The sequence below is a fragment of the Pipistrellus hanaki genome (genome assembly GCF_964339955.1).
Source record: "Pipistrellus hanaki genome assembly, chromosome: 17".
Taxonomy (NCBI): Eukaryota; Metazoa; Chordata; class Mammalia; order Chiroptera; family Vespertilionidae; genus Pipistrellus; species Pipistrellus hanaki.
The window spans coordinates 23,393,785-23,416,745 of NC_140519.1; the positions used below are offsets into that span (position 1 = coordinate 23,393,785).

The following is a 22,961-nucleotide window of genomic DNA, read 5'->3' on the forward strand; positions in this document are numbered from 1 at the left end:
ACACACACACACAAATGTTAAGTCTCTTTGAGTTTCATATTTAGTTAGGATGGCACAATGATTATATGATAATATTGTATGAATTCTTGATTATCTCATTAAATTGCCTTTCGTTACATCACAATGCCAAGAATAAAAGTCTAGGCTGCAGACCTTCCTAAAAGAAGAGCACATTTATTTCATAGGGACCTTTATAGTTCTGTGCACAAGGCCAGTTGATTGTTTACCTTAAGTAAAATGTTCTGCTTTAATTAAAATATTCATGAGTAAATAATATTTCTCTCACCTTGGATTTCACAGTTGGGGACTGGGCTCCACATACCCTAAAACCACAAATTGACCTCTGCTGACAACTTTGGCAGCTCTTTGGTCTAATTCCAAAGCCACTTTTCAGTCCTTCTTCTGTGTCTGTTTGTGAGTTCAGCAGTACAAAATATTAGCCAAACCTCCTTCCCTGCTGTAAAATTCAAGATGTGGGAAATTTAAAATAGTTGTTGATAAAAATACACTTCTGTTTACCCAGTAAATAATGAAAAAGAGTTTGTTCTTTAAGGCTGATTTCAAAAGATTGCTTTAAAAAAATGATTCTAAAAGCTTGAAGGAATTGACATAATATTAGCAGACAACCATGTGTGTTCACTTTGCTAATCTTTCATTTTCAACTCTAATGATTCCTTCCCGTTTAACTTAGCGAGGTGACCTTTAGCATAGCCGCAAGTCATTTTTTAGTTCTTCTGCTCAATTTAAGGGGATTTTACTTTTATTTTCAAGATGATTCCCTCTGAGGAATGAAAACTTCTGTCAACTAAAACTCATTTCTGAAACACCTTTACCTTTCCCCAATGAGGAGTCCACAGGCCTGTGTCATCCGGTGCTTTCATTGGAAAGGATGTGACCAGGGCAGGCTGCAGGGCGGGACATGAGCGCAGTCCTCGGCCACTCAGGGTCCCATTGCACCCCCAAATGTGTCTGTGACCTCCATCGCCAATCCCCGAGGCTTTGAAATAGAACCTCAAGGCTCAACATGTTTAAATTAGTGATGAGCCTGCCAACGCCAATACCTCTGATTTACTTGGACATCATTGGTCATCGCTCAACTCTATCCTTGTTTTTATATTTAGCATGGAGCGTATATGTCAGGATTTGAATGCACTGTAGGATTATCTGCTCACATATAAATGTGAATGGCTTCTTTACTCATGTGTGGTTTCCCTGGGAACCTTCATCAATCGTATCTTGCTGAGCCAACTACCTCTACTCTCAAAGTAAACCAGATAGATCCTTTCATATGCTTTATGTAAAATGGAAAATTTTATTGTTGTTAATCTTCTTCTTATCTAGCTGATTGTCATGCTTCTTAAAAATGTGTTTCAGGAACAGAACACAATATTTGAGGATATATATATATATGTATATAATACAATTGTGTGTGCATATGTGTGTGAGTGTGCATGTTGTGTGCATGCAATTATCATTCTGCATTGTACGTCTCTGGGAACAAAAGCAGGTGCACTTTCTAATTTAAGACTCTTTGTTGTTGTTACAGGTCTATAAAAAGAAAACCGAGGCTGCAAAGAAAGAGTACCTGAAGCAACTAGCAGCATACAGAGCCAGCCTTGTATCCAAGGTAACATGCTATTGTGTGGTATTGTGTCGGATTGTGGCCATCTTATTGCAGACTGTGATGGTCATTTAAAAGCATAAAAGATCACTTTAGCATTTCTGCACAATCTTCTTTGTTGGGGAAAAAAAAGTAAATCCTAAACAAAGCGATATAGCTGTATGTTATGGAAATATTTGTTGATACCTAAAAAGCCGGAGCAGCATCCTCTGCGCCTTCTATGAAATATTGTCCACCTGTGGATTATTGGTTTTGTGGATTAGTCACAGCGCATCCTTAATCCTGAGCCAATTTTCTATTTCTCTGCATCCTGCTCTTAAATTGCCTCTCCCTTCGTACCCCGTCCAGTTGACCTCTGCTGAGGAGATGCCAACTGTCAAATATAGCCTCGTTACAGCATCATTAGGATGTAAGCTGGCCAAAAAATGTTTGTGTTATTACATTTGAAACTGAAAAATGCCACTTAAAAAATAGTTTGTGCTTTAAAATACCTTAAACACTAGTCCTTTCTGTTATAAATACTCAAGAGTTGACTGTTTGGTCTCAGGTTATTAGAGATGCATTTCCCTTTATAGATTTATCAGGGAAGCACCCTCAGTGAGATGGGCTGTGTTTATAGGTGCTTGGTGTTATGTCCTCTCAAGCCTAAATCTGGCTGTTATTTGGTTCGGTGTGCCTTGGGGCTATGGAATTCACTTTATTCACCCATGAAGAATACTTTCTCTGTTTTCCACAAATAGCCATCGTCCTAACAACTCCAAAGTAGTTATATAAATTAGGTTGTTTTTTAGATAGGGGAAAATATATGCTGAATACACTGATGCAGAACAGAAAAGAGAGCACAAATACACTCGGATAAAAATTTCAATGTGCCAGTGGCCTAATACAACTTTATATTCCACGTCTAAGCCATGACATTGTGGGAAAACATGCTATTTATTACTTTACCTAAACATTTCTAGCTCTCCTATACTCTCTCACCAAAGACCTAGCACTTCCTCATTTATCTAACTCCTCTTGAAGCTATTTATGTTTTCTGCTGATACTATCTAACATTTCTGTATATTTATAGAAGTCACAGAATGTATATAAAATCATAGCAAAAAAAATAAGGTATAAAATATTAGATCCATCCAGCCATTATTTAATCACATTGATATTATTCAAACTAATATGCCCAAAATGTACAGAGGACTTTTTTTTAAAAAATGGAGTAAGACTTCATCCAAGATGAAATTTTCTTTTTGAGCATTTTACATAGTCAGAGCATTTTACAGCCAAGAAAATCAATACATAATGTCTCAAGCCCAATACAAAGCCCTCTGGTGCATGCTATGTGGATTGCCAGAGTGCTGTGATACTGACTAAGCCTTTGCTTTCAAAACAAGTGTCCTCAGATTTGCTCTTAGCTGCAACTTTTTCTTACTATTCATTCCCAGAGTTGCAGCCCTCAGTATACAGCAATTTGTATAAATGCTGCGAATTGCCATATCTACATTTTAAAAACCAAGCACATTTTTTTACAGCTTACTCTGACGTTTTTTTCTTCTCTTTGGCAGCAGGAATTCTGCTGGAACTGTTGAATGTCTGTTTATGTACAGCCATGTATTGTGTGTATACAAATTGAAGGGAATTACAAACACCCTTTCCAGGTTAGAAAAAGGGGCCCTCTGATGTTGTATGAGTGGGTATATTTGCAGTATAACCTTTAGGCATGTACAGAAAATGTACCAGCCTACTCTCACATTGAGATGGAAGCATGTAAAATTCTGTTGTTTTTTTTTCATTTTGTATTTTGTTCTTGTGTGACTGTTCTGACATGTACAGTGCTTTATTTATTTATTTATTTATTTATTTATTTACTAGAGACCCAGTGCACAAATTTTGTATACTGGTAGGGTCCCTAGCAGCTAGGGCTGCCTGCTGAATACTCTCTTCCTTCCCACAGCCACCTGCCACTGCCACGGACCAGGGTCTCCCACCCTTCCCCTGGCTAGCCCCGCCCCCTGGTTGAATTCCTGGACAACTCCTGGTGGAGGGGACAATTTGCATACTACGCTTTTATTATATAGGATTCTCACCCATCCCCCATGCCCCTCCCCCTTTGGTAACCATCAAGTTGGTCTCTGTATCTATGAGTTTGTTTCTGCTTTGTTTTGTTTATTCATGTGTGTGTGTGTGGTGTGTGTTTTTCAGATACCACCTATAAGTGAAATGAAAAGAAACCATTTCTTTTCTATTTTAAGTTGTCGCAAGGAAAACAATAGCCATTTATATTTGTGCACACATTTTTTCTGTTAAAATTTTTTAGTATGTTACAAATTATTTCCCTGATCTGAAAGATCTAAAGGTAAGATCATAAAACACTATATGGTACTGACAGTGACAATTTCAGGTTAGCACATGCACCAGCCTGTTCACTCAGTCACACATTTATTCGGTTTTGTTCCCATTCGCTCAGTCACACATTTATTCTGCAGACCCCCTGGGCATGTGATCCGTACCAAACCCTGTGCCAGGCTCAGGGCACGGTGGGGAACAGGAAAATACACCCGCTGCACTTAAGGAATGCTGTTTTTCGTCTAGGAGACGAAGGGTGAAAACGTAAGCTAGTAAATGACCAAGATCTTTGAGAATCTAACCAGGGGTCTTCAAACTACGGCCCGCGGGCCACATGCAGCCCCCAGGGGAGTCTGATCCTGCCCGCCAGGTTTTTTGGGCAGTGAGCGCAGCCAAGGTGTTACAGTAGGGATTAGTAGTTCATATAGTCCGGCCCTCCAGCTCTCTGAGGGACCGTGATCTGGCCCCCACTTTAAAAAGTTTGAGGACCCCTGAAAGCATTCGGAAGGAAATACAGCAAGGGATTTGACTGGGTGAACTGCAAAGTCCCCTTTGAAGTTGTGACCTTGGAGCTGAGAGCCAGAGGAAGACAGGAACTGCAGGCCCGAGGGAGCCGAGGGGGAGCTGCGGCAGGTGCAAAGGCTCGGGGACAAAAGTGGCTCCGGGCACCGAGAGGTCAATGTAGTAGGAGCTGATGGCAGAGGAAGCCTGGTTTGAAGTGAAGCTGGGGAGGTGGGCAGGGGCCCATCACCAAGGCCTTGCAGACATTGAAAGGAACCGGGTATATCCAGTATGAAGGGAAGCCGCTGACTGAGTTTCAGTAGGGATGGCATGATCAGATTGATATTTCTAAAAGGTCACTTGATGTGAAGGAATTTCCTCAGCCATCTGCCCCTACTCTCAGTCCTGGTGCTGGGCCGTGAAGCTCATGGGTCCAGACAGTGTGTTTGACCTGCTTTCTTCAACTCCCACTGCCCCACCGGCCATGGCGGAGCACCGATTCTCTCCTCTGAAGTCACTTCGGCCAATGAAATACTCCACCAGACAGCATCATGGTCTTAAGTTGTTGCTTTACTCCTCCCGAGCTGTGTATTTGGGTACTTGCTTTCTGTGCGATGCATTTGTCCCACCAAATAAGACTTTGCTGTCCCGGGCCCATAGCTCCTCCCCTCACTCATCCGCGGCCGGGTCTGGTCTGCTGCTTCTTGTGGCTTCCAGACCAGGCCACACTCCGCGTCCGGCCCAGGCTGCAGGCTGCCTGCTCCGTGTCAGGCGCGGGGCTAGGTGCTGAGAGCACGGAGCTGAAAATGTTTCACATCAAAGGAAAATGTTTCACGGGACTTGAAAGGTTTGCAACTGCAGTCTAAAATTAGCCGCTTCTTACGGAACATAATCAAAAATAGAAACAGCCTGGCTCCACTGTGAAACTGAGGCATAAGATTAACGGTGTCCCTCTCCTTTCAATATTTTATGTGATGTTTTAGTTGAAATCTGCTTTAGACCATCTAATCCGACACATTCATTAACGTGACTCCAGGCCTGAATAAAATGGAAATCTACCAAAAATAAAAAAAGCTCTGGCATAGTAAATGACAGTTCTAATGGTCATAACTTCAAAACGATGATACTGACACAGAAGGACACTGAATTTTTTTTCCAATAACACAAATATAAAGAGTGTCTTGCTACCAAGTAGATTCTGCATGTCACACGGTGCTAGACATTTTATATAAATTCCTAGGATTCATCACAATAACCCTACAAAGTAAGATTTAGACTTAGACCCATTTTCTAGACAGTCCCTGGGCTGGGAGATTAAATGACCCACCCATAGTAAGGAGAGTGACAGATTGAGGATTCCTTGCTGTCTTTTTTTTATTTTTTTTAATTTCTTTATTGATTAAGGTATTACATATTTGTCCTTATCCCCCCATTCCCATCTCAAACCCCTCCCCGCACATGCCCCCATCCCCCTGTTGTCCGTGACCACAGGTTAGGCTCATATGCATGCACTCAAGTCCTTTGGTTGATCTCTCTCTCATCCTTGCTGTATTGTTCCAAAGCTTATAGGTTTTCTCTATCATGAGTGATTACCAAATATTTATTTATTTATTTATTCATTCATTCATTCATTCAAATTCTCTATTGTTGAAAGTATCATATATGTCTCCTTTCCCCCCTGCTGACCTCTCCTAACCTGCTCCTGCCTCCCAGCACAGGCTTTCACCACCCTATTTTCTGTATCCATTGGTTATGCTTATCTGCACGCATACAAGTCCTTTGGTTGATCTCTTATTTAACGCCCCCTTACCCTCTCCTGCCTTCCCTCTGAAGTTTGATGGTCTGTTCGATGCTTCTGTGTCTCTGGATCTATTTTTGTTCATCAGTTTATATCTTAGAACTACAACCTCTTGTTGTCTCCAATAAAAGTCTATGCCAGCTCTTACATATTAGATGGCTAAGAGAACAGCTGCCCTGGCTTAAAGGAAGCTGCAGGTAGAAGGCCGGGGCCCTACCTGCAGACACTCTAGAAAGCATTGCTCTGTGCTATGCTCTTCCAGCTGTGCAGCAGCCTGGCCTGGCCACACGGAGCCTGCGGCAGGCTGCCTGGCCACAGGCCACACCCTGCTGTGCAAACACATCGAAACTGAAGGACACATGAACAGAGAACAAAATGTTGAAACACAACACTGGTCAGACTCTGGAATAATTTATTCAATTTGGGCTCTATAATTTAAAGAGGGAAGTTGGACAGATTTCAGAAGAAAAGACATGAAAGTGATTGAAATTGTGCTAAGTGAAATAAGTCAGACAGAGAAAGACAAATACCATGCAATTTCACATATATGTGGAATCTTAAGGACAAGGTAAGCGAAGAAACAAAACAGAAACACACTCATAGAAACAAAAAACAAGTTGATGGTTGCCAGATGGAGAGAGGTTAGGGGATAGGTAAAAAAGGTGAAGGGACTAAGATGTTATCAAAATAGTCACAAGGGCCAAAATCTGTTTGGCTCAGTAGATAGAGCGTCAGCCTGCGGGCTGAAAGGTCCCAGGTTAGATTCTGGTCAAGGGTATATATCGATACCTTGGTTGCGGGCACACCCTATGGGTGTGCAAGAGGCAGCTGATCGATGATTCTCTCTCATCGATGTTTCTAACTCTATCCCTCTCCCTTCCTCTCTGAAAAAAATCAACTATATATATATATGGGTTTTTTTTTAATAGTCACAAGGATGTAAAGGGCAGCATGGGGAATAGAGTCAGGATTGTAATCACCATGTATGGTGCCAGGTGGGTACTAGACTTACAGATGTGAACAATTGGTAAGGCATGAAAATATCTACTTACTCAAACACATAAAGCAAAGATAATATTGTATGTTAGCTATGATTGAAAACTGAAAGTTTAAAAAAATTAAGTGACTGAAAAGTAAAAGGCAGAAGATAGGAGCTGGGAAGAGAGAGTTGGAAATTTCTAAGTCTGAAAAACAAAGACTTAGGCACGTTCAAGCCCATAGCAGGCATTAGACATAGGACAGGGGTTACTGGTGCTCCATTTTCTCTGGCTCCAGAACAAGAAAAAAAAATGCCTTTGGAAGCTAGAGGACTTTAATCTGAACAGAGGGCAATTACTAATCTCTTGAATTATTTGGGTAGACAATTTCTTTCCATAGAGAAGGTTAAAAGCAGGAAACAAAGGTTTATAAATAAGGATTGTAGGAGCTCTCTAAGGTATCTTCAATGTCTGTGCTTCCACAGGACATCAAGGGAAACATCAGGGGACCTCAAAGGTGCCACTCATACCACACCGAGGAGTCCTCAGAGGGCAGAAAGGTCTACAGCCAGTGAGGGCAGGTGGATCTGGGTTCAAATTTCAGGTTTCCCACTTTCTAGCTGCGTATCTTCATATTCAGCTGTTTTAATTCTCGTTTTACTCATGTGTTAAATAGAGAAGATCATATAGGACCTACATCCATGAAGTTAAAATAAGAGAACTATATAAGCTACATTACTTGGGATCCTGAACAAGGGAACATTTAATAAATACCAGCCATTGTATTATTACTGTTACTAATTTTAGTTTAATGTCATTGGTAAGTATGCAAAGAACTAGGAAACATTTGTGCATGATTGAAAATGTAGCTGGCTCATATTCTCAATTTGTCTGCAAGGCGGCTTTGACATACAGAAAAATTTTAAGTGGCATTAAAATAAGAAGAGTTTGTTTCAGAATAGATTGTTTTATAAAGCTAAGAAATGGCCTAAATATTTTTAAAACTCATCTACACAGCTTTCTTCATTGAAGTGGTCTTTATGAGTCTTCAGCAGGAGAGACTAAGAATAGTTTGAGGGCCAAGCATATATGCTGTTTTGAAAGCTAGGACATCCTGGCTGGAGCCGTGTTACTTGCAATTTAAGGTCATTTGGGGTTGGCCTATGAAGGAAAGCTTAAGGATATATAGTTTTTCCGTAGACACGGGTCTAAATTATTATGTTGAAAACAATGTATAACTTTAAAGCAATTGGAACTGGTTTCATTTTACCACATAGACCAGAGTTTACATTCTCAAAATGAGTGCTGGATTCAAAGTTAGTCACCCAGGGAGGCCGCAAACTCGTTTTATTATTGCTCCCCAAGTTCAAAAAGAGTCCCGAAGCTCCTCTCTCAGCACTGCAGTCACGAAAAGGTTGCCAGCCACTTTAGAAAGTCAATTGTGTGACATTGTTTTCACACCTAACATCACTCAAATATAATCCACAGACTTGGCTCCAAGTGACTATTAGCTGTTTCCAAAATCAAACACACCATCAAACGACAGAGAGTTGTCTGAGGATCTGTAAAACAGTGTCCCACAGGCTCTGAAGAGAAGGCCAGGAGGGAAGTTCTCAAATATTCCAAGTAAAAGCAGCGTTTACTGAAAGAAACTTCCACCTTCTTAGAAGTGCCCACCTGGAAGGGGACAGCATGGGGGCGAATATGTCCTGGTTTGTTAAACGACCGTCGTCAGAATCATGACTTTAAGGTCACACGTCAGAGAGGAGGTTTTGTCTCTTCCTTGTGCCAGATGTCTAGAGGCCACTGGAAGCTGGGTTTTGGGTTTTGTTTTAATGGACAGTATAGGACAGTATTGAATTAAATTACAAAAGTTCTCTGCTGCCATGACCAGTCCTAAAGAATCACAATGCTCAGTTCAATGAAGGGCCAGTAAGTTCAAAACAAAAAGGATATAATTTCTTTTTACAGAATGAAGTAATTTATAGAATTCATGCCATGAAGACAAATACTAAGTCCGAATTTGAAAATGGGATGGTTCGTTTTATGACTGTTAACATAAAATGTGCAGCTCCCGTAAGCCCAAACTGTGATTTAAAGATAATAAAATCTCATGCTTCAAGGTGTAAATTAATCACAGGCAAGGACCAAGAAAAAAATTTCTGTCCACAAGCAACAATGCACAGTTGAGTCGGTGCATAAATTTTCTTTAATTTCCAGTGCAACAAGTATTGGTCAGTGCTGAAAACAAGAATCACATTAGATGGATGATTAATCTGATTTGGTTCAGCAACTCCTCTATTGTTGCTTCCACTGAGTTTTATGTCTTGTGCTTATACTTCGCTATTTTAAATAACAATTGCTTTGTCAATTTTTTTATGGCATTTATCATCCCAGAATGGGGTCATTTATGCACTCTGCAGTATTATCTTTATTGTACAGAGTAAATGGGATCAAAACTATCTTGGATAATCAGCAACTTAGTCATAAGGAGTACCTGAAGGTTTATAGAGTTGTATCTCTTGTGGAACATTCCACTGAGAAGACAAAATGGTCTCTCTTGCCACATATGCATCCTCATTTTGCTTATAAAAACATATTTCTGAATAATGGTTTCAAAAGCAAACAGGAAGTAGAACTTATTCAGAAACTTATATGTAGAACAGTGTTTGCATTAAAATGTGTTCTGATTTAAGGGTTGATTTTCAGTTGTGTATACAGTAGTAAAATCCCATTTATCAGATTACCTACAACACTATGCACACACACCCTAAAATAAAAGTAGTTAAGGTGTTTGAAAATAGAAACAATCTTAAATTCTTTAGTCTGTATGAAAAAATATTTCTAAGTTATGAATGATAAGTACAAAGATATTCACATACAATTAATTTGCAAAATTGTAGCCTTGCTCTCATAGTTTAATTGGAAGAAAATGAGAGTAAGAGTATATTAAATTTATGATTTCTTCATATCCCCATTTAATCAGATTATGAATTCATGGCACTTTGTTCTGGAAAATGAACTTATTCTTCCTATCTTCCAAAATAATAAAATAGCACTATAATTAATAGATGGTCTGTTGTATTAGTCTGATTAAGAATTAATCAGAAATGAAGCTAGAAGTAGGTTTTTTCCCCCTGTCTGAATAAGTGTACCTTTGCATAAAGAGGCAAATCCTCAAAATATGAGTGCAGCACAGTAAACTTCCCTGTCTCCTGCATCACCCAAGATCCAGTGGGGAACAAAGAGCAGAGTACCTAGCCAAGGGCCAGAGCTAAGGGTCATCATTTCGCATCTCTTCTGGGGAGGGTGTGGTTTATGCTGAGAACAGAGGAGAAAGTGGAATATCACCCTGATATTCTGTAAGGTTTCAAGGATTTCAGATCTTTTCTTCTTCCCCCTCCCTCCTTGGGAAGAGGAGCAGCATGTTTTGTCAGGAGCCACAGCAAGGGCAGCAGTCATTGTGTGGAGTATTGCTCAGGAAGAATCATTCAGTTGTTCATCAAACATGTTGGTGTGCTCTGTATACTTGGCATCATGCCAAATGTATGGGATGCAGAGATTCAAGTCATTGTTGTAAAAAAAAAAAAAAGGTCCTTTCCTTGATGGAGAGGGGACCAAAACTGGAGGACTTCATTTTAAAGAGAGAATACAGCCGAAACCGGTTTGGCTCAGTGGATAGAGCGTTGGCCTGCAGACTGAACGGTCCCAGGTTTGATTCTGGTCAAGGGCATGTACCTTGATTGTGGGCACATCCCCAGTAGGGGGTGTGCAAGAGGCAGCTGATCGATGATTTTCATCCATGTTTCTAACTCTCTATCCCTCTCTCTTCCTCTATGTAAAAAAAAAAAAAAATCAATAAAATATATTAAAAAATAATAAAATAAAGAGAGAATACAGGGAGAGAACCTCTATTGGGGTGCCTGCCGTGCACAGTCACGTGCCTAGACACATTATTTATCTTGTCATATTAAGTATCTTGGAAAGTGAAGAGAAATCACATAACTTCCCAAGATTCTTTCTCCCTGTATGTTACAAATTACGAGTGAGTGTTGTTTAAATCATTTCTTTTAGAAATCTGTTTAGTTTGCCCATATTCCTTCCAGTGATTAAAAGTTACTGCTATTTAGATTCAGCATTACTGATCTTTGCATGTCTTAGTTGGGAGAAGATGGATGACAAAGAAATGGCTAAATAGACAAAAGGTTTTGTGTTTACCAGGAGAAAAGAGCCTTCACAAGATTGGCAATCAAGTATCTTGGATTAGGTTGCAATCTATTTCTATATATCTATAAGTCTATACTTCTACCTCTACCTCTACATCTATCATCTATCAATGTGGTGGACTACATGCTGTTATTTAAAAAGTGAAATTTGGGAGAATTTGGCTCATTGTTTATTTTGAATTCACCGTTGAGGAAAACCATTAGCATGTGTATGCCTTCGCTCTTCTAGGCTCTAATTGGGAAGCTGCCAACTGCCTAAACCCTTCAAGAAACTGTCACAGTCCTTAGCTGAGAATATGAAATTCACTATGCAAATCTTACTCCAGGAAACATGAAATAATGATTATTTTAATATTGTACCTGAATGCATGAAATTTCACTATGCATTGTGAGGCAATAAAAAGTTAATTTGAGGCAAGAAACATGACTATTTAAATTGAAATGTATGTTCTATTTTGAACCGATCTAGCACAGTCAGTGATGGACCTGAGGGGGTGGGGCGTGCACAGTGAAGGGTTAAAGAAAACTGACAAGAGAATATAGCTGGGGCCATGTGGGGCACTGTTCTCAGTGGAGAGACAGTGCCACAACCTGTAAGCCGAGTCTTTATTTTATAGTCAGATCCCACGAGGCAAAGCAAGGACGTGGTCAAGATGTTTACAATGTTCTTGAGAGTTTCGAATCTACTTCATCACATGCACCTGAGAACTCTATCAAGCTTTGTTTTGGCAGCACTTGCTGCACCTCCTGCAGCCTGTATCACTCAGCCACCTGGGCCCAGGGGTTCAGACCATAAGGTCAAGCTTACAACCATAGCCTTTAGCTAGAATTGTGCTGAGAGGGCTTTGCCCTCAAAGCTGGGACCTGCACCTGGCTTTGCCAGGAGAGCACAGTGCCCTCTCATCAGTACAAGGATTGAACCTGTCCAAACGCTGTAGCGGCTGCTCTCCACACTATTTGCCAATTTAAATTGTGTGATTTATTAATTTTTCTGCACCAATATTTCTCATTGAAAACTATTGCCATGAAGTGACCCATTAAGAGAAGACTTGTGGTTCTTATTTGTAGATTCAAGACATAGATTCACAGAGTGAATGTTCTGAGAAGTCCTGCTAGAAGGCAACCCCTTAATCTTCTCTGACCCAGTGCTATTTCCACACATGTTCTCTCATGGAACCTGGCTGTTTTAAGATATTTATTTTTCCACAATACAGCTTGAAACTGTGTGCGTGGGGGTGTGAAGTGGGTGTTATACCTAGAACGGCTTGCCAAGACTGACTATCCACCCATGAAGCCAGCCCTGCTGTTTGCTATGTGTCTATACTCACTAGGATTAGTCACTTCTAGTGTAGCATAAGTACATTGCCTTACGTTGTTTAATTTAAACAAATAAATGTATGTAGTTATAAATTTATTGTTGTAATTCTTGGGATGATTATACGTGTCTGAACAACATGTCATATATACGCCTGTACGTTTGGTTTACACACTCACAGGTGTATATGCAAGGTCAGGCTACGTATCTAAAGCTCTATTTCCCAGATCAGTGTATAATGAGGCATTATTGGCTACTTAGATAAAAAAAAAAAAAAAAAAAAAAAAAAAACATGTTACCATTACATGTATTTCATGGTTTTGAGAATATGGTAAATGTGAGTGATTTTTCTTCTGTTTAAATTAAAACATCAATAAAGCAAAAAGTAAAGATGCACTAACACGCATTAAGTGTGATAGCATTCTGCTCATTGTGCAATCATTTATTTCCTGAATGACAGTGCCACAGTATGTGACTAAATATGAAATTAACTCTTGTGCAGTGGGCTCAGAAGAAGGAATGCAAACGCAATGAAAACACTTTCCCTGATGACAAAAACACAGAGACACACAATAAACATATATCGTCTTGGCACGTACAGAATGATGTTTGAGGTATATCACCCCAGTATATGCTGCTCTGATATAGAACTAGTCAGTGTTTACGTGGCCTGGATTAACCTGACTGACCTTTTCCTTGAATTGTTCACTGCTCTGTGCATCAACAATAAGACTTTTTAAAATGGAAGCCAAAATATTTTTCGACTTAATTTTATAATGGAAAGCACCTTTTAGGTTCTATCTATAATAATAAAAGCAAAATATGCTAATTAGACCAGATGTCCTTCTTGACATCCTTCGGGACAAAGCCAGGGCTGCCAGGGTCCCTGGTGCCATAGGGAAGCCTGTGCTGGCAGCTGGGGAAAGGAAGGCCTACTCTTGCACGAATTTCGTGCAGCAGGCCTCTACTATTTAATAATGCTTCTTTGGTCTAAAGCCTCCCCTTGAAAATTTCTGTGAACAATTTTTGACATTTCTAATGTTGCCACAGAAGACAGGGCACCTGAATGTCCATTCCTAGTTGGGAAGGCTACATCAACATGGACAGAGAGAAATAATGAGAGGATTCTTTGGAGGGGCTTGAACCCTTTGGATTCACCTTAACTATAGACTCAGCATGGAGTATTCTGTCTCAGGGGACCTCAGATTTCCATGGTTGGGCATGTTTTGACAGATGTTGTGCCCTTCCTATAGAAACAACATGTGGGGTGGTAGTCCATTTAACCAGCCTACCCTCCTCAAGTCAGCACACACATGCAGCATTGTTCTTACTGTGGTTTTATTTAATTTCCCTACATTATTGAGGGGAAATGAGTTATGCTGCTAGCAATGTTGAGTTTCATGTCATCATGTGCGATGAACTAGCCTGCCTAGTGTACCTGTCCGTTGAGGGAGCCGCACAGAGCTAAAGGAACTCAGGAGGATCATGCATTCCTGGGAGGAACAAGAAACTCATTCTGATTTTACAAACTGAATAAGCGGGACACAGAGGTCTCAGGATAAAGGCATCTATGCATCATCAAGACCTTGTTTTTTTCCCCCAGAAGGACATTTTAGCATTTTCTTTCTCCAGCTGGTTTCACCTTTCACCATGTGTTATATCAGCCTCTTCCTCTCCACAAAAGTAGGAGGTGGGCTCATGCCCAAAAAGAAATGCCTCAGGGCTAATTCTTGATTCTTTTCAGCTTTCCACTGATACATCTCATTTTTCAGCCAATTAAAAGATTATTAGGAAATGGCCCTGTGAAGGTATGAAAAAAAAATTAGGGCAAAATTATATTCATTTATGATGGAGCCTAAAATTTCTAAGAGAGATTATTTTTATCCAGTTCATTATGGGGGACAATTCATCACCAACTTCTTTAAAAACCAAGATGAGTTCTATGGTTACTTTGAAGATATATTAATGTGGTTTTATATGACTTCTGAAAGGTATTTTAGAACTCGTTGCTTCCATATCCATTTCCATCAACCGGCTTTGATTTCTTTGTGCAAATATCTAGGCCAAGGCTCTTTGAGAATACAAAAAGAAAAAAGACAAAACTAAACAGATAATCAATAGAAGAACTCCAACACTGAATTACTTTCAAAGTGAGCTACGCATGCATTTCCTATTAGGACAATGATGGCATCCATCTCACCCTGATCTTTTTCTCTTTATTTGGAGGATAAGAAAGGCCACCAAATTAAGGCTTAGCATTTATACAAAAAAAAAAAAGTCATCATAGATGGTTTTAGATTTTATATCAGAGATAGAAGAAGTTCAGCCTTGCAAATTAATGGTGGCAGAGTTCTTGGGTAAGAGAATCAAGAATAGAAATGGGGCCTTTGTCAGTTTGGCTCAGTGGGTAGAGCACCAGCCTGTGGACTGAAAGATCCTGGGTTTGATTCTGGTCAAGGGCATATACCTCCTCAGTTGCAGGCTCAATCCCCTGTCCTGGTCAGGGAACTGTGGGAGCCAACCATTGATGTGTCTCTCTCACTTCGATGTTTCTCTCAGTCTCTGTCTCTCTCTCCCTCCCACTCTTTCTAAAAATCAATGGGAAAGATATCCTTGGGTAAGGACTAACAAACAAACAAAAAGAATAGTAATAGGTGTTGAGTCACACGGAAGTTCATGTATAAACTCACAGAACATCTTGTTAATAGAAATCACACCGCGTGGGTCAGTCTCTTAGCGCTGCTCTTGTTTGTTTCGCCCACAGAGCTACAGCGAACCAGTTGATGTGAAGACCTCTCAGCCGCCTCAGCTGATCAGTTCAAAGCCGTCAGTGTTCCACGGGCCCAGCCAGGCCCACTCAGCTCTGTACCTAAGTTCCCACTATCACCAACAACCAGGGATGAACCCTCACCTAACTGCCATGCACCCCAGTCTCCCCAGGAGCATAGCCCCCAAGCCGAACAACCAAATGCCAGTGACTGTGTCTATAGCGAACATGGCCGTGTCCCCCCCTCCTCCCCTCCAGATCAGCCCACCTCTTCACCAGCATCTCAACATGCAGCAGCACCAGCCACTCAGCATGCAGCAGCCCCTTGGGAACCAGCTCCCCATGCAGGTCCAGTCTGCCTTACACTCACCCACCATGCAGCAGGTACGTGCTCGCACTGTGGACTCCTCTTCAGAAGTGCTTGGGGAGGGGTTTAGAGGGGAGGGGGAGAGAGGGTTTGTTCCTCCAGTCAAGGAGAGGGATATGTGTTTTCTATTTAAATGGAGAGAGAATTGAAGATATTCAACAAATATCTGCTTTCTGAAAAATATCATTTACAGGTGGCTAGTACAGGCAGCATTATACAATCACGATAATTGATGGCTGCTGCTTTTCATAATCACCGGTTTCCTTCTCATGGTGTCCATTTTGCTTCACCCTTCTAATCGCCCTTGTTTTCTGCTTGAGTAAAGTACATTTGCTGTTTTGAGATGCCAACTGCTGCTAAAGATCTCTTTAGGACTGAGACCTCTATACGGTTTTTTAGAATATTGTTCAGCTGTAAGGAACTCCTGGTAGGCATGACTGCTGAGTCCAATAAATGCGGAAAAATGAAATCAGGCCCACTGTTTCTGGCCTGAAATATCAATGGGTACAACTTTAAACGGGCTAAGAAGTGAACGTTTAACCAGTTTTATTTTAAAATGGATACCTGGCTTCTGCATACATTAGCAAATGTAAGAGCTTTGGAAAGCTCCCTGCTCACGCTGCAATTATTGAAACCATTTGTGTGCAATCTTAGCTTTTCTTTGAAATTAAGTTTTCCTTTGGGGGTTGGTTTTATTTTAAAATTTGAAAATGAGCAACTGGTGTAAACTAAACTGGGCATAAAGCATTTAAAAATCATAAAAACTTGTTTTAAATATAGGTCAAGGTGAAACCTACAAATGCTATCAGATGTATCTCACTGTTATAAATTACTGTTTCCAGAGTCAGAGTTAAATATGCAAACATAGCCTTCCTATAGAATTGATATCTAGCCCAGCCAGTGTTGCTTAGCGATTGAGCATCAACCTATGAATCAGAAGGTCATGGTTTGATTTCCTGGTCAGGCACATACCCAGGTCGTGGGCTCCATCCCCAGTAAGGGGCACGCAGGAGGCAGCCGATCAATGATTCTCTCTCATCGTTGGTGTTTCTATCTCTCTCTTCCTCTCCCTTCCTCTCTAAAATCAATAAAAAAAAATATAGGTTTGGTTTTTTTTAAGAATTGATATCTAGGCCTCTGTGGAATTTGAGTCTATAGTGGTATTGCTGGTAGAAAAGGGGTCCTTTTATGGAGTCCCAAGAAAAGCATTTTTAGGGCTCTTGTATGGGATAAGGTGTAGTGGTAAGATTTATTGGGATGGAAATACAAGACTGTTCCCAGGTTCCAGTGTCTTATTTCCATTCATCATGCTGTGGAAAAAGTTGAGTCTTGTCTTCATTAAGTCTAGAACAGTGGTCAGCAAACTGCAGCTCACTAACCACATGAGGCTCTTTGGCTCCTTGAATGTGGCTCTTCCACAAAATACCATGTGGGGTGCGCATGTACAGTAAAATTGAAACTTTGTGGCCCACGTGCAGAAGTCAGTTTTCAGCTCTCAAAAGAAATTTCAATAGTTGTTCTGTTGATATTTGGCTCTGTTGACCAATGAGTTTACAGACCACTGGTCTAGAATTAGAAAGTCTGTTAATGGTTCATGTCAAAGTTGAGTCCAGTTAAGTCTCTGTTTCCGTTTGGGTACGTTAGTCTGTGTTTTCGGCTGGCTCTGGTGTTGTGTTGTTGTACCCAGGCCTGCATTTGGGTCCCCGGGGCTGCTGGGCCTGCATGGGGAGCCCCACTCAAAGTTCTCACTTCAGCCGGAGAGGCTGCTAGGCCCTCAACGCTGTTAGAGGGAATGTGCAACCAATTAATGTGTGTTATACAGAGAGAAAGACCTTTATTACATTTTGATTATATTATTTTGGACTTTAAGTCAATCAATTTTTCTTTTCATGGGCTTGTGCTAGGCCCTTTTCCTAATCAATTTATTTTTTCAATCGTTGAAGGCTTATGTTGGGCCCTCCCCCTACCCAGTTCAGTCTTCTTTTTAGATTAGGCATTTCCCCTTTGGCTTCTGTGATGCATGTATTTCTTTTTTTTCTGTGTCATTTTTGGCTTCTACTGGGCATGCACCCAGTACAGGAATTTTTCATTGGACTATGAGAGGATGGAGAGGAAGCAGAAAGAGGAATTAAATATGAATACTCTCAAATGCATTTTTATTATTGTATTTATAGGCAGAATTTCTGAGAGCTGACAATAGCAAATCTCAGTATATTACCTTATCTTCTCCTTGATTCCAGAAAATTTATAATGTGGGCACTGTTAGCATTATCTTCATTTTACAGGTGAGGAAACTCAGGTTGGCAGAGTTGAATAATGTGCTCATAGGTCAGAGCACACTACAGTCTATTCAGAAATCAAAGCCTGGATTCTTAAATGCTAGACCAGCTGCCTCTCGCTTTTAATCATCCTTACAGACTATTTCCAGTGTTGCCCTAGAAAATCTGTGTCTTATTAGAATTTGGAGAGTCTTTACATTCTAATTAGTTTTAAGATCAGCATGATTATGGAGCGCATAGCTGACGTCTTCCTTGGTCTCTAAGCCAAGGAGATTGATAAAACTCTGACAACTTACTTAGCTAAGCTCAACAAACTAGTTGTTGACTCACTAGGGAAGAAGACTCGGGAAAGCCAACTTCCACCACTTGCCTTGTCCACATTGGAATTTGTGGTCAGCAACTGATGCTCATAGGGTCAAATTTCCAGTCTTTCCATCAGACATCACTCACAATATCAGGGATCCTTCTGGGTGTCCTTTCACTTTAATAAACCAGTAGTGTTTCTGTGAAGGATTAATAGTCTAAAAGGCACAACCTTCAGTTGTGTGGGCTGAATCCTGCCTAAGGGGACTTGCTGCCAGCTCTGGGCCCATGCTTTGCTCATGGTACTGTACTACAGGGCAATTTCTTCTCAGAGGAAAGAATATGGAAGTCACAATCTCCTCAACAAGTTGAGGACTAGAGCTCTGTCCAGAAAGGACACCTTTTTTTTTTTTTTTTCTAATGTATCCAATGAGAAATGGTTCCTTTTTTATATATACACTAATACCTTAGGTGAGTTGGTCATGACCCTGACTAATTTTTAATATTTCAGAATTATGTAAGGCCACATGTGAAAACTCAAGAGGTCTGAATAGGAAAAAAAAATAGAATGAATCACATTGGGGTAGGTTATTCATCAATCTGTAAGTCAGTTCTATTAGTGGATCCCTTACCGAAGTGGTAAGACCTGATTTCAATTTACATGAGTTACAGAAGACAAAATAGCATGGGCCCAATGTGGAGACCCAAAGATTGCAGTGACTAGCATCACTTCTAACAATGCCCTGATCCTGGTAGGTAGTCAATAAAATGATGGCGAATGGACAAACGAGAGCATTTTTTAAAATGAATTCTAAAAGTGTTTAAACATTAGAAGAAATTACAGGGTAGTTTGCCGAACCTTAATTCCCTGAAAGTTTTTTTTTTAATTTATTTATTTTTCTGGAAGTTTATAAAGCTTTTATTTATTCCAAAAAGATTAATAGAACCCCTACTGTGTGCCAGACACTGCCTAGGCTCTGGAAATTATTCAATGAGAACAGGTAATGAGCTCACATCAGAGTTGGGTGAGTAGCGGGGGGGGTAATAACATCAACAAGTAAATTAGTAAACTCTCACGGGGAAAAAAATAATAGAGGAGGACAAACTGCAGGGTTCATGCAGGGAGGGCAGAGCCTTTGGCTGGAATGCATAAGGAAGGTCCCATCCAGGGCTGACACAGACACCTGACGATCCTGGGAGGTGGGAAGGGTGTGGGAGGAAAGCCAGGAGAGCAGGAAGGAGAAGAGGTTCCAGACTGGAAGGACCATGCTGGGGAGGAGGGTGGCTGGTCCAGGACATGGAAAGATGGCCAGTGGGGAGCCCGGTGAACAAAGGGAGAATGATGGGATTGAGATCCGACTCATGGGCAGGTCATCAGAATTCGGTCCTCTAAGTGAAAGGACAGGCCTCCCCAACAAATTATTAATCCTCAAATCAGGATCAAGGAGTCCATTAGCCCTTGATGTCACTCAATTCATTACCATCACAACAGGGTATAGGGGCCAGTGTCCACGTCATCCACGTTGGTCCTTAGCCTGTGGTCACAGAGCCAGTTTGTGGGTGTAATTACACCTGTTTGATGCATCCACCGAAGCACCTTTTTATCCTAAAGATGTTTGCTTCCTGGGCATGGGGGCCATGCTCACATATTCAAACATCAAAGGAAAACAGAAAAAGAGAAAGTTAGAGAAAGCTACTGTATTTTTAAAATAATGGCTCACATTTCAGTATTCCTTTAGCTATTTTATTATCCTTTTGAAAACAAATACATCCTACAGAATGATTGCATAGTCCACCAGGAATAATGGTTTCTTTCTTTTTTTTTTTCTAGAGAAATATTTTTATACACTAAATCCATAGACCAGCTTGTTTTGGTTCAGTTTTCTTTTTTTTTTCTTTTTTTTTTTTTTGTTCACTATAATGTCGAATGAGGTCAAGAAAAAAAAATCATTAATATCTGTCAACTTCCTTTATAACCTTAAGAAAATAATCTTTGTGTGATATCACACAGACAGATTTTCAATTTCCTTGTGTAATAAACAGCTTCTTTAGGATTTGAGTGTAATTTAAAGGTTTTAAAAAAAATCACATTGAGATTGATGAATAAATCAGTTGTGAAGACAAACACATTGATGCCTGGTGAAAATACCTCTCCAGACAGGCAGGAAATGAAATTAGTTCCCAGTAAAGTGTGGATATGAGGATCAGTGTTTGGTTGTGCTGCAGGCTCTGTAGGACTTGCTATGGTGGCACAACAAAACTGCGAGGGCTACAGAAATCTAATTAAAGAGCAAATGTCCCTTCTGACATCAAATTAATCTTTATCATGTTTCCTATTTTTATTTCAATCTGGCACCAGAAAATGAAATTTAGAATTCCAGGCATGCTACAAAACAGTTGGTGATTTTTCTCTTGAGCATTAAAATGCAAACTATTCAGTCTTGTTTAATTAGACTGCTAAGCCAACATTTTTCAAAAATTTATATCATCATTGTTGTTTCATATTTACATCAATAATAAAAATGTTCTTAGCTCTACATCTGACCTCAGCAGCTCTGTATATAGTGTTCAGGAGAATGTTTCTTTCTTTCTTTTTTAATTTGAAAGCAAGTAAAATGATTTACTTCAGGTTTTGCTTTCATTTTTCTTGGCCCTCTCTTGTTTTCATATTAAGGATCTTAATTTGAAGCACTGGAAGTTAGCTGAATTTTAAAATCTTTGAACTTGGTAGGTAGCACATAATTTTGGTTTGGTTTTATTTTTTTTATTGACTTTTAGAGAGAGGAAGGGAGAAAGAAAGAGAGAGATTGATTTTGTTGTTCCACCCATTTATGCATCCATTGGTTGCTTCCTGTACGTGGCCTGACCAGGGATCCAACTCACAACCTTGGCATATCAAGATAACACTCTAACCAACTGAGCTACCCAGCCAGGGCTAATTTGGGTTTTATAAACTGAAACTGCCCATTTACTCTTACACTAATAACTTAAAAATTAACGTTCTCCAGATGTTCTCTTCCCAACCTCGAGGAACTGTTTTCATTGGCTGGGTTAAGGGGGGTGAGGGGGCGGAGCAATGGTAGTTTCTGTTGTTGATAGGGTGGGGTTAGGTGGAAGTGGTTTGGTTTGTTTTTATGTATTTTTTTCGTATGTCCCCATACTTTTAACTAATTCAAGATATTTTTCAACTGCTCTTGTTTTTGAGATCCATTTACTTTTAGGTTACATTTTGTTGATTGTGCTAAAATCCAATATGGAGAATTTTTCATCAAAAGATAGGAAAGCCCTGGCATTTACTTATCTATGCTCCCCATCCCTTTCCAACAGTAACTTTGAATGTTCTGTGTTAAACGGCATTCATTGGAAGACATTGTTTATTGAGGCACTACTATGGGGTGCTCCCTGGGAATATCCAGTGACCAAGGCAAGCACTTTGAATCTCAAGTCCCTCTGGCCAGCCCCTGAGACAGGGGCTGAAATGGAAGTTAACAGGAGGTTATTCTTAGAGTTTTTTGCTGCTGTGTGCCCAGCATCACACTAGACACTAAGAGAAAAAGTCAAGAAAACTGGACAGTGGGTCCATCAAGACAACAATATAGGACCATAATGAAATGAGGACACTCCACAGAAGCCAGACAGATGGGGGAGGGTTCTGGAGAGAGAGAGAGGAAGGACTTGGGGCCCACAGCCAGTACTACCTCTTACTTCTCATCTTGTTCTTTTGGGAAATGCTTATAGCTTGAGCTGCAAATGGTGTCTACATAAACAAACGTATTTCCCATAAACCAGTTGTTAGTTTAGGAAACGTTCTATTCCCTCTAGTCTGGGTGAGGTCAAATAACCAGGCTGGCTGAATTCCCTTTGTCTTTCATCCACAGCTTTGGTAGGAGTTAGTGTGAACATTGGCTTGAAGTCTTTATCACTTAAACAGAAAATAAATGAGTGTCTTAAAGCCAACATAGAGAATTGAGGACATTTGGTGATAGGTGTCTTTGAGCAGAAGAGGACATTGAATGTGCCAATGAACATTTATACATGGATAAAAGTCTAAGGAAATATCTTGAGTGAGAAGTTAATTCTCTGACCATTCTGCTAAGTTAAAAAAAAAAAAAAGAAGTTAAGAACTCAACAATAATTATGCCTTTTAAAGCTCTCTGCAACTAAATGGAGAATGGTCGTTTTAAAATATCTTGATTTTTTTTTTTCCATTGGTTAAAAACCATATATGAAATAGGCTGTAGAAAGAGAAGACCACAAGATTAATTAAGTTGCTTTTTTTGGTCCTTTCCAGCAAAGCTTGCTTATGCTGCTCTTGAATTCACCAGATAAGCTAAAAATAAATTGTAGTGTATAATGCTTTTTATTTACCAGGTATAAATATATTCTTCAGAGATTGTGTCCTTGAATTTTTAATAGTTTTGCAAGGATTAAAAGTCAATACTTCACCACACCAGTGTATTAAAAGAA

At 40.1% G+C, this 22,961-nt stretch overlaps 1 protein-coding gene across 3 annotated transcripts in view; it reads left to right on the top strand.

The window, feature by feature from the left end:
• The window catches only part of TOX (thymocyte selection associated high mobility group box), a 298,686-nt gene that overhangs the window by 273,117 nt on the left and 2,608 nt on the right, over positions 1 to 22,961 (top strand). For all 3 annotated transcript variants that reach the window (XM_084865102.1, XM_084865104.1, XM_084865103.1), the window contains exons 6-7: positions 1,547 to 1,627; positions 15,543 to 15,929. In XM_084865102.1, the coding sequence (XP_084721228.1) occupies positions 1,547 to 1,627; positions 15,543 to 15,929 (468 nt within the window). The remainder of the gene's footprint in view (positions 1 to 1,546; positions 1,628 to 15,542; positions 15,930 to 22,961) is intronic.